Genomic DNA, 13,045 nt, shown 5'->3' on the forward strand with positions numbered 1-13,045 from the left:
GCCCCAGATATTATTCCATGTTTCAAAAATACAAACCCTCTTCAAACTGTAGCTTTTGAACCAGAGACTCCAAACTTAAGTTACATAAATGCTTAGAGCATCATAGTTTTCTTCCAAAAGATTGGTTCTCTTCTTTCTTTTCCTTTTACAGTTAGAACAGAGGGGTGTCTGACTGGTTCAGTCAATGGAGCATGCGACTATTGATCTCAGGATTGTGAGTTCGGGCCCACATTCGGTGTAGAGATTACTAAAAAATAAATAAATGAGAATGAAGTTAGAACAGAGAGACCCTAAAGAACACAGAACTCCAGCACATGGACACTCCCTGTGACCTCACCTTTCAATTAGGGTATGGTTACCAGGGTAACCACGTTATACATGGAACAGCAGAGGCTGACATCAAGTGACAGTGGGGGTAGTTTGGACCAAGGAAAGCTGGGAATCCAGGCTGACCCTCCTGTTTCATAAAGGCCAACAACCCTACCAAAAGAATAAGGTCAGATGTTAGTCACTACAGAGGAGGTTATTTAAGGTTACGAGAAGGGAAACAAGACTGAAACCAGAAGTCTATTTTATAAGAAAAAGAAATTTGTGATTGGTAACTCCAGTCACTGGTAGAGCTGTATGCTCTATTAATATTTTAGTTACTTAAAAGCTTAAATATAAGGCAGTTGTAGGAGAGAAAGGCAAACCATTTAACAGAGAACAGCAAATCAGTTCTTTTAAGAGGAAGAAAAATGAGATAAAAATTGGTTTGAAATAGAGTAAGGCATGACTTCCAACTAGAAGACTAGGAGATTATTTTAATTTTCTGAAATTTGGTTTATTAATCTATAAATGATTGAGTTGAATTCAGTCCTTACTGAATACTGACTTATCCATGTATGTAATCCCTTCTAGCTTTAAATATTTAGGAATTCAACATTTAGAACTGAAATCACAAGTTGTTTGTCTGGTACCCGTGAACAAGTGTTTAGAAAGAATTTGCAAATTCAAATTTAGTGTCTTCATAAAGGCAACAAGCCAACCAGCTCATTACACAGTGTTCCTATCTCCAAGAGACTACTGTTTCCTACATTGTGACATAACTCTGATATGACAACTTTTTTATTGCTCTTACAAGCTGTGTTGCTTCAACACAGATCAAAGTTTCCTAAACTCCATCAAACATTTTCATTATATTGAGAATACAGGAAACAAATTTAAAACAGATGTTTTCATTGTAGATTTTCAAATCTGACCAGTAGACAAGACATCACACCTTAAAGCTATAGAAAAAAAGAGAAGTGGGAAAGAGACCATTACACTTCACCATGCTGGAATAACTTAAAATGCTTGCAAAACTCATGTAACGTTTCAGCAGTAGCATCAGGCCCATGCAAGTGTTTGCCCAGGGGATTGCATCAGTAAAGGGATTTGTCAAATAGTCTTTATCTTCTTGTAGCCCAGAGGAAAATAAATGTTGAAAATAAAACACTGATTTGTTTTGCTTTTTCTAAGTGTAAGCAACAAAACACTGATCTGGTTTGCTTTTTGTAAGTTTGGTAGCTATACCAAACCTAAGGTTGGCTGAACGCCTTTCTATCTAGCAGTGGGGTGTTCTGAGAAACCGGGGAGATGGTCCTAGTTTTTAAGGCTAGATAGAGAAGTCAAGTCCCAGGTCTCATATAGGTTGCCTTTCTCGGCTGTTTCTTACAACACAGTGAGCTAAATAAACACTGGGTGCTTATGTATGAATGGATTCCTGTTTGGGGCGGGTTCAATCATCCTCCTTCACAATGAATCCGTAGGCATTCCTTGAAGGAATACACTGAAGTCTAGCAATTTCAGCTTCAATGAGGACATTTCTTTCCACACTTTTCAGTTGGGATATCTTCTCCTGATTTTACACATTTCCAGGCTGCCTTGGACGTTTCTTCTTCTGTAGTGCATTGCACGAATGCGTCATCAAGTTGTCCGTGCACACGTGTCAAATTCGCCTTTAAACTCTCATCACTTCGGGGTCTTGAATCGTTTACCTTCCTGTATTGGCAAGCAATACCTGGAATATCACAGTTATTCTAGTAATACGTAATGAATAGCCGAGGCTGCAACCTGTTGAATGAAAGAATGAATGAACCCTCATTACGTACTCCCGCCTTCCTTCACGGCTCCACTGTGACAGTGTTGCTGTGATTTAGAAACAGCGTTAACATTTTGACCTGTTGTAGGGAAACAAACAAGCAAACAAACAAACAGAAAACATCGAAAGAGGCGAATCAAGAAAAAAAAAAGGGAGGACGGGCTGCCAAAACGCCAGCAGCTCTCTCGGCCAGGCCCCGCCCCATCGGGTCTGTGCGCGTGCGCCGCGGGTGCGCGGCAGCTGGTCTGAGCCCCGGCGCTGGGGGCGCGCAGCCAGGAGAGTGTTTGACGTGGCAGTTCCCAGCCCAGCTGCAACTCGGTGCGCGAGACCAGCCTGTGGGGACACAGGGCCGGGGGAAAGGCGCCGCGAGAGCAGCGGCCGCAGCGGGAGCAGGGTCACCGGGGGCAGCCGGCGCTAGGAGCAGAGCGCAGGCTCTCGGAAGTCTAGCGGCGTGCGGGAGCAGAACAGGTAATGCCTCGCCCTGCCTAGCTACGCTGTGGCGGGACAGCCCCTCCCCAGGCACGTCTGGAGCGGGGTGCGGTGCCGGGCCTGGGATGGGGGTTGGCGAGAGGCTGGATGCTAACCTGTGGCAGGGGAGCAGAGGAGAGCTCATACTTAGCTCCTTGAGCCCTTTCGTGCAGTTTAGTGATGGGGGTGGGGTGGGTGGGCGTGGGCATTTTTTACCCGCCCCCATCTTTTTGTCTTGGGATGCTGGGACTGCGTGGTTAGGGTCCTCATTAGCCCCGGGATTTCTGGGACACTGCCAGCGGTTTTCTTGTCTCCGTATCAACTTAATTTTCTTTTTGGAGGAAGGCAATATTGGAAATATTCATAGTAAAAATGGCAACTGTGTCTTCAAGCTTCGGGACATCCTGATAGTGCAACCGATTTGTCCAAATCCGAACCTGGTCCAGGGCGAGAGGCACACCTTGGCGATAGTTGACCAGTGACAGTGGCCTGGGGCTCCCCCAGATTTTGATCCTAGGCCTGCTGTTGCCAAGTGGCTTTCTGCCATGTCGCCGCTTGAAGCTGAGTCAGGTTTCTGTAACTTGGTGCTGTGTGGGGAAGTTTGACGTGGCAAACTGGGTTGCGTGAGGAAGCAAATTCCTGCCAGGGCCAGTTAAGAGGGACCCGACTGCTTGCTTCCTGCTGCTCCGAGTGAACATCCCTGCCTTTCCTCTCCGTCACTCAGCAACAGGCTGCTGCGTAGGTGTGTGCTTGACTTCCGAAATGTGCTTGGTTGGATGAGCTTGACCAAAGCTCAGGCTGCCACGTCTCTCTCTGCTCACGTGGGAGGAGGGAAAAACTGTTGTCAGTAACAAAGTGGACCAACAGGCTTTTTCCTGTCTCTCCTCTCTCCAGTTCTTTCCTTCCAAAAAGAAAGTGATCTCATAATATTTTCACTTGGTAGTTTTAATTTTGGAAACTCATAGTTTAATAGGAAAATGAAACCAAATGAAGAATGACATTTTCTGAATGTAGGTCTATTTCAAGTCTTTGGCAGGTATCACCGAACTTTTACCTTAAAAGGTAGTATCATAAAATAACAACAGGAAGGATATTCCTATCCTGGGGAGAAATTGTAGTATCAGTGTTTTATATCTGCAGAAATCTTGAAAAGCTTTATTTTGTAAGAGGAACTGGAGGCCCAGAGAGGTTCTTCACCTTATTCCATGTCACACAGCTAAGTATTAGTACATTTATAGTCAGAGCCTCCTTCCTTTGCTAGAATTCAGAGCCTTTTTTTGTTATAAAAAATTTTTTTTGAGAATAGGCCTATGAAATGTCTCTTGTCTGTTGAAACCTGGAAAAAATGGAAAATATAGAACAAATTGATGTTTAGCTTCTGAGTAGAATCAAGGGGGTATGTTGTATGTGTGTGTGTGTGCCTGAACATATATGAAACTGCTTTTTTTCCTTTATTTCTTAAACATACGTGCATATGTTCTTAGAGGTGTGATATTTAAATTAGAAAGAGAGTCTGTCATCTCTGAATGAGAAACCACTGACAACTCCCAAACTGTGGTAGGCTGCACCCTGGCTTAGTCATTTCATGACTCACAAAATAAGTCTCTTATCAAACTTCTTTATCTTCTGCTATATTTGTTGGACTATTGATTTCTCTTCGTCCTAACTGCCTAAGTAAAATTACTAATGAAGATAGCACTGAAATGACATAAACCACAAAACATTTGATTGCAGACTACTGGCAGTTCTGCTGGTCAGTCAATTGAATGACTTGTGATTATTGCCAGTGGTTTGCTTTGTGCTGAAACAGGGCCATGGGAACCAAAGGCGCAAGAAGAGTAGATACATTTATGGGAGACTATCTGTGAAATAGTTCATTCTTCCAAAGAAAAAGTGATTGGCAACTTGTCATGCATATTTTATGCCTGAGAATTTGCCTATAGAAGCGAGTCACTGAGCTCCATAGAGCTATGATTAGAGCCTAGGGGATAATGATATGATGTGTTGTATGATATGAAGATGTCTCATGCACCTGATATTTTCCTCAAACCATTATAAATATTTCTTAACAGTGTTCATATATTTTAATAGCATTAAGTAATTCAAACTCTCTTGTTGACAGTTTTGTTTTCTTCTGTTGCAGGCTTCTTTTGTAGAGCTATCTCTTGGAATGATATTTTCATAATGAGTCAACAAGGATATGTGGCTACACCCCCCTATTCTCAGTCACAGCCTGGAATAGGCCTTTCTCCACCACATTATGGACACTATGGGGACCCATCTCCTGTAGGTTCCCCACCAGGTAAAGTGCATTATTTTGATTTGTATGTGATTATTGATTCTCAGTACTCAGAGACTTAAGATATTATGAAAGAGCAGCTTTGGGAGTGTTGAATGGTCATTATATGATGCAGGGGTTTGAGAGTATAGGCTTATTTAGGAAAGTATGTTATATAAGAAGCCTACATTGTCATTTTGGTTATTGCCAATTAGACTTTTACCATTAGACTTGTTCTTGCTGTTAATCAGTTGTGTGGCGTTATTTAAACATTCAATAAAAAACCAAACTAAGTACATAAATATATATCATATATACCATATATATTATCTATTAAATATATACATACACCAAAATGGTTTTTGGCAATAATATTAAAAACCAGGCTTTGGAGGGGCATCTGGGTGGCTTAGTCGGTTAAGGGTCCAGCTTCGGCTCAGGTCATGATCTCACAGGTTTGTGGGTTCAAGCCCCGTGTCAGGCTCTGTGCTGACAGCTAGCTCAGAGCCTGGAGCCTGTTTCAGATTCTGTGTCTCCCTGTCTCTCTGACCCTCCCCTGCTCGTACTGTCTTTCTTTGTCTCTCAAAAATAAATAAAAAAAGTAATAAAATTAAAATCAAAAACGAAAACCAGGCTTTGGAAATTGGAAAAATATGATGAGCTTCGTATATCAAAGATTACTCAGTGATAATAAACACATGGCCTTACCTTGAAATCATTATTGATTGAAATCACTAATGGAGTGGGACTACCATTCGTTGCTCTGATGGAAGCTGACACCATGAACTCCCCTCCTTTTATCAGGAGGCTGCTCTGAGGGACCCAAGTTTCAGCGTCAGGGGTAAGGCTAGTAAGTGCATGTTTCAGGACTAATGGTCCCAAATTTACTAATAATATTTATATAAGACAGTTCTTGGGAATCCTGAGAGAATGCTGAGGAATTCATCTCAAATCGTTGTGTAAATCAGTGAGTGTCTCTTAGGGCTCACTGGGACTGACTCAGATGTGTAGAATCTGGGCTCTGCTGGATAGCATGTATGGAGTGCGAAGTCACTGCAGGGTGAGGAAAGCCCTGTAGGGAGGCTTGACTGAAGCAACCACACAAAATTTATTTCAGAAGATGCTCTAAAGACTGTGAATTTCCTGTGGAAAGTGACTCGTGTGATTTAGTCTGCCCCTAATTTTTAAAAACCTTCAGATGAGGTATCCCCCTCTTGTTGAGAACCAATCTTCCCCATAATATTTATAGATCTGGACCCTATAGGAGCTGTCTTTTTCTAGTTTCTTTCTATTCATTGGTCCATTCCCCCTCTGCCTTTGTATATGACGATTATTATAAACTGCTCTTTTTGAGTGCTTACCATGTATCAAAAACTGGTCCTGAAAGCTTTATGTGCATTATTTTTATTTAATCTTCACACAATGCTATGCAGTAGATTATTAGCCCTATTCTGCAGCTAAGAAAACTGAGTGGCTGGTATACTATGATTTATCCAAGGTCACAGAGCTGGTGGGGTAGCCAGGATTCTCACCCAAGTACCTCAAGAAAACAAACAACAAACTCTAATACACACCTAAGTAGAACATTCCGTATCATTCACCCTTCCTTTCTCTCTTCACAGCCATGTTCTTAAGCAATTACTTGCTTCCCTCAGTGACTTTCCATCCTTGCCTCTCAGTCCCTCTATGGCTCAGTGTAGTCTCTGCTCTATAGCTTAGACCCCATCTACCCCTTCCCTTTTCCCACCAAGGTCATCAGTGGCCCTAATACCAGAAGCAGTAGACACTCTCCTGTCATCTTTTGAATTTGACACTGTTCACGGCTCTTGTTGGCACAGAACTCTCTACTCCTTTGGTTCCAGTGGTACATCTGTTGTTATTTTTCTTGGTGGCTTTCTGGACATCTTTTTCTAATGAGCCCCCTACCCCTTCTACATGACCCTAAGTATTGCTTTTCTCCTTCTTTGTTCTTATTTTTTTTTTATTTTAAGTAATCTTCATGCCCAACGTGGGGCTTGAACTCATGACCCTGAGATCAAGTTGCACGCTCCACCAACTGAACCAGTGAAGCACCCCTCTCCATCTTTGTTCTGTCATCATCTCTCTTCTCCTCTCACTCTATAGGGTTTTCCTCAGGCTGTAACATTTCGTATGAAGTACTAGTCTCTCAGATCTATTTCTCTAGCCCATATGTCTCTCTTAAGCTCCAGACCCATATTTTCAATTGCTCACCTGTGTACGTGGGCACATTGAACTCATCATGTCCAAAATAATTCAGAATGTTTTTCATAAAACCTACTTTTTCCAGGCATTCCATATCTCACCCAATGTTGTCATCATTCATTCAGTTATTCAAATTAGAAACTTTCACTATGAAAAACATTTTCTCCCTTTTACCTTGAATCCAACTATCCTCCCAATTTCTTAAAAATTTTTTTAAAAATTTTATTTATTTTTGAGAGAGAGAGAGAGAGAGAGAGAGACAGACAGACAGACAGACAGAGACACAGTGTGACTGGAGGAAGGGCAGAGAGAGATGGAGACACAGAATCCAAAGCAGGCTCCAGGCTCTAAGCTGTCAGCACAGAGCCTGTTGTGGGGTTTGAACCCACGAGCTGTGAGATCATGAGCTGAAGTCGGATGCTTAACCTACTAAGGCACCCAGGCGCCCCCCTCCCAGTTTCTTTTGGGGAAATTGTAAATCTCTTCCTACATGCTTCCTCCACTCTATCTTGTCACGCTTCTTGTTTAAGCCATCCATTTCTCACCTGAATTACTAAACTAGTCTCTTAACCATTCTCTCTCTACAGTACTGCCTTTCTCCAGACCATCCAGTCCTGTGCTGGAGGGATATTTATTTATTTATTTATTTATTTACTTATTTGTTTGTTTATTTGTTTACTTATTTATTTTGAGAGAGAGAGAGAGAGGGAGAGAACATGCAAACATGAGCAGGGGAGGGGCAGAGAAAGAGAGAGGATCCCAAGCTGGCTCCGTGAGAGCCTGGGGCCCAGCAAGGGGCCATGAGACCACGTCCAGAGCCAAAATCAAGAGTCAGAAACTCAACCAACTGAACCACCCAGGTGCTCCTGGAGGGTTTTTTTTTTTTTATAGCATGCAAATCTAATTTTGTTTTCTTTTTCTTAAAACCTTTTATAGCTCCTTAGACCTTCATTAATTTACCCATTTTCCTTTTTCCATCTGCCAAGTTATCGTACCAGTTACTGTAGTGGTGCTAAGTCGTCAGTCATTTAGAGCCTGGTGTGTGCTTGTGCTCTCATTTGCACCCCGGGCTACCAGAAGGCGGATCCACGCCTTCATGACCTCCACTCTCCTTCAGACTCACTTCCCGTGTTGTGCCTGCGGATGTTTCTGACCACTGTTCTTTCTCAAGCTTGTCTGTAAGTCCTTTTCTCCTTCTGTGTTCTTCGAACACCTGTGCAGGCCTCTCTATCACTTGCCACTCTGTGTTGTAATCGATGCGCCTGAAGCAGGGAAAGTACCCATTAAATGAATGTGTGAATGACAAGCTGCTGCATTCGTCAGCAACTCTCTGGTGTTCACCACTATTAAAACAATAATAACAAAGAAACTGTCTCTGTTGGATTAAATCCTTCACACTTTAATTTAAACCATTTCCTCCATATTCAATTCTCAGATGGATACCAGGCTATCAGACTCTGTAAATATACATTTTTGTAAAATATGGTTCCTTTGTTGAATGATTTAAAGCTGTTATTACATCACCCTAGCCTTTATTTCTCTGGGATGAAGGACCCTAGATCTCCTAATCTTCAGTCATCAGGTGCCTTCTTTTCTAGTCTTTTAGTTCTCCTTTTATTGGTTTTCTGGCAGACACAGGCAATCAGGTTGTGGTTCCTTGAAGGATCTGTTCTACCATAGTTATGGGCAGTGCTAACTCTTGTTTTGTGTTTCTCATAGACCATTCTTCCATTTGTGCCTATTGTGTGATGCTATTGCTATGTAGTAACAAATTTAACACATTTATTGAGTGAGCAAAATACTTGTGGCAATATAATGATGAATAAGACAAAATAAACCTACTCTCAGCCTTTAGAGTACTTACTTACCTCATGGGACATGCACCAAGTACCTTGACAGAGGCTATATAGGCGGTAGTATAGGAGGTGGGGGGTGGTGTGGAAGCACATGGCAGGGACACATAACCAAGATGTCTGGATAAAGGAAATCCTCCTGGAAGAAATGACCTGGAAGATGAGTAAGAGTTGGCCAGATAGGGAGGCAGCTTGCTGGGGTACCTGCAGGAGGCGTCAGCGTGGCTGAGATGTAGAGTGCCAGCAATGAGGGATATGTCTGGAGTGGAAAGTGGGGTCACCTTAAGACTTTATTTAGGCTTTATTTTACATTAGTAGTGTGCCACTGAAGCATTTCAAGATGGGAAGGGTGATGATCCCATGTATATTTAAAAAAGTTATTACTCCATATTAGAAAGTGTGGAGAGGCATCAGAACTGGAACAGGGCTTCTCATCCTCACACTGTTGACATTTGGGGCCAGTTAACTTTTTGTTGTGGGAGGTTGTCCTGTGCAGTGAAGGATGTTTAATAGCATTCTTGGCCTCTACTCAGTAGATACCAGCATTCCACCTCCCATCCCCCTCCCGTCTCCAGCCCAGTCCCCAGGCTGTGGCAACCAAAAATCTTAGACATTGCCAAATGTCTCTTTAGAGGCAAAATCACCCCTGATGAGGACCACTGGTCTGGAAGATGAGAGGCAAGAACTACTGCTGTCCTGGAACTAAGGTAGGGAGATGGAAGTGGTGGGCTTCATAATAAATAGCAAACTTCTATATGACCACCACCAGACCCAGTGCCTCAGAAACAGTAGTCACTACATGTCCATCCAATAGGGAACTTATCTTTATTTTATTTTTATTTATTTGTTTTATTTATTTAAGCATGCTAAGTGCATTCTTTAATCACCATCATCTGTTTCACCTGTCGTCCACCATGCATCTCCTCTTTAGTAACCATCAGTTTGTTGTCTGTAGTTAAGGGTCTGTTTCTTGATTTGTCTCTCTGTCACTGTCTCTTTTTTCCCCCTTTGCTCGTTTGTTTCTTAAATTCCACATATGAGTGAGATCATATGGCATTTTTCTTTCTCTGACTAATTTTGCTAGAGTTAATACCTAGTCTTCTCAAATTTTACAAAAAATAAAGGAGGAAGGAAAACTTCCAAATTCATTTTGAGGCTAATATCATCTTGATACTAAAACCAGACAGACACACACACACACACACACACACACACACACACACAAAGAAAAGGACAATTATGGGTCAATATCTCTCATGTAGATGCAAAAATCCTCAACAAAATATTAGTAAACCAAATCCAACAATACATTAAGAAAATCATACACCACAATCAAGTGAGATTTATTCCCTAGATGCGAGGGAATAGATTCAATTCAGTTTTTGCAAAACAGTGTGATACATCATATCAACAAGAGAAAGGACAAAAACTATATGATCATTTCAATAGACGCAGAAAAAGCATTTGACAAAGTACAGCATCCATGCATGATAAGAACTCTCTGCAGAGTAGATGTAGAGGGAGCACACCTTAATGTAATAAGGCCTCACATGAAAAATGCAAGCTTATATCACACTCAGTGGTGAAGAACCAAGAGCTTTCCCCCTAAGGTCAGGAGCAGCACGTGGTGGTCCATTCTCACCACTTTTATTCAGTACAGTCCTGGAAGTCCTCGCCACAGCAATTAGACAACATAAAACAATAAAAAGCACCTTTACAATAAAAAGGTGAACTTTTTATTCACAAATGGTTTTTAATTTTGGTTTTAGTTTGTCAGATCCAGGACTAAGTCCAAGATATACTTTTCTGTGATGTTGTTTTGGACAGGTTGGTAACAGAGACTACTGCTATCATAGAAAGCAACTTATTAAAGAGTATCAGGAAGCTAAGAGAATACAGAGAAAGCCAGAACCAGGCTTGGGACTCCGCAGTCTATAGAAATGCTCACCTCACACAGGACCATTCCATTAGCAGCCACTGCCTTTCTACCCTAAAACCACCATTTCTGCCTCCTGGCCAGGGTCTCTCAGACGTGTGTTGCTTTGCTGAATTTAGAGTACATGGCAACCACATTTGTAAGAGGTTTATGTAGTGGACACTCCATCTTAACAGCTCTGGACCATACAGAAGAGCAAACCACAAAGGAAAATGGAATTGGTATTGAGTAAGCTAGTCTATATCTGCCACCATATTAAAGACCAGTTTGTGATTTTAGATATTTTTCTTTTGGCATAAGCATAGTTATTAGTTCTTTCTCATGGTATGGTTTTTCTTACAAAATTTCTCATACTGCTCTATAAAGAACTCAACTTCTCTTTATCACTGATCACTTTTGAAAATACCTGGAATGTGACCAGCTGAAGACCATGACTTTGCAGATAATAGTGATACTGATTTCTCTTTGCCCCGAGGATAGAGTCCAAATGGCACACAGGACTTTGCAGCCTGACAATCTCATAATCTCCTCGCACTGAACCTTCTACCTGTCCCTGACCACGGTGTGCTTTTTCATATCTTTGCTAGAGTTTTCACTTTTGCCAGAAACCCTCTATCCTGTCTCTACATTAAGAAAACTCTTGCTTGTCCTGCAAGATTCAGCTCAAGCAGTCCTTTCTTTTTGAACTTTTTCTTGATTCCTTTAGGAAGAGTTACTTTGTCCTTCTGCATATTATAACACTCATCACATGACACTGTCATTATTTCTGTACATGGTTGTGAATCCCACAAGAGCTCTCAGTGTCTCAAAGGCATATTGAATGTGTGTTGAACAAGAATGAGTTTTAAATGTTGCCACAGAGTTGATTTTCAAAAACAAAAGGGAAAGAACATTTTAGTGAAATTGGTGTATAATAATTCTGCTTGAATATATATAAGCTGGGTTTTTTTTTTAATTTTGTTTTTGTAACTAGAAATTTACTAACATATGCATCTTATGGATACACATGGGAATACCCAGACATGAGTAATGCTGATAACTGTTTTTTTATTTTCTGTAAATATATGAGGTTGTTGATAAAATTGGTATTTACCTATTACTTAAGGAATTGGAGTATCTTTGGTTTCTTGCGGTACATGTAATTATTATTTTAGTACTAGTGTTGTGGATTTTCCACTTTTGTTCAAAATAAGGTTTCAAAAGTGAAATGCAAGCGTACATATAATTAATGGTGCATATGTTCTGTTAGAATATAAACCTTGACAAAAGGAGGTCAGGGGATATGGTCCGAGGAGAAGAAACAAAGATTTGTTGATCGATTACCTTATATATCAGGCATTTCTGGGTGCTATTAAATCTATTGCCTTATTCAATTCTCAGAACAGTCCTCGGAAACAGGGAGCATTTCTGCCATAACATAGTGTTAAAAGTGGAGGTTTCAAAAGACAGAAGTATCTTGTCAGAGTCACAGCTGTTAACTGATGGGGAAGGAATTCAAACCCAAGTCTGTGTAACTGCAGGTCTCATGTTTGCTGTTACTTTGCTGGCTTTGGAGTTTAGAATGTTATATAAAAATGTGGTATTATAAGAATAATAGGGGTGCTTAGGTTCTGATCTCAGGTCACGGTTCCTGAATTTGAGCCCTGAGTCAGGCTCTGCTCTGTCAACTTGGGATTCTCTCTCTCTCTCTCTCTCTGACCCTCTCCTGCTGCACTAGATCATTCTCTCTCAAAATAAATAAATAAGCATTAAAAATAATATTTGTTGTTTTTCTTCTTAACATATGAAAAATTGCTAAATAAGACTGACTGTAAAGTTAATATAACATTTTTCTTAAGTTTGAGGAATCCCATTTTAAGAAAACCTTTTTGAAAGTTTCAATAATATTCATGAATACAGCCATTTCACTGGTTATATTACATTCTGTATTACCCAAGTATCTGAAAGCATGCTCTCAAAAGTATCATCATAATTGATGATAATATAAGAAACTTTTCTTGGGCAACTACATGGTCATCCAGTTAATTCTCCTGCTATCTGAGAGAATAAACTGTAGAGGAAGATAAAAGAAGAAAGGAGATGTTGGATATGAAATATCATCATGAGGCCAAGTGAAGAAGTGCATAGAAGCCATCTAGGAGGTCACTGATGATGGTGTCAGAGTG

At 40.9% G+C, this 13,045-nt stretch overlaps 1 protein-coding gene across 2 annotated transcripts in view; it reads left to right on the top strand.

Annotated features, from left to right (window-relative positions):
* The first annotated feature begins 2,385 nt into the window (after positions 1-2,385).
* Positions 2,386-13,045, top strand: part of SEC24D (SEC24 homolog D, COPII coat complex component) — a 100,713-nt gene continuing 90,053 nt past the window's right edge. For both annotated transcript variants that reach the window (XM_029941571.1, XM_029941578.1), the window contains exons 1-2: positions 2,386-2,590; positions 4,734-4,892. In XM_029941571.1, coding sequence (XP_029797431.1) covers positions 4,775-4,892 — 118 coding nt within the window. In that variant the 5' untranslated portion in view covers positions 2,386-2,590; positions 4,734-4,774. The remainder of the gene's footprint in view (positions 2,591-4,733; positions 4,893-13,045) is intronic.

This window comes from Suricata suricatta, chromosome 1 (genome assembly GCF_006229205.1).
Source record: "Suricata suricatta isolate VVHF042 chromosome 1, meerkat_22Aug2017_6uvM2_HiC, whole genome shotgun sequence".
NCBI lineage: Eukaryota > Metazoa > Chordata > Mammalia > Carnivora > Herpestidae > Suricata > Suricata suricatta.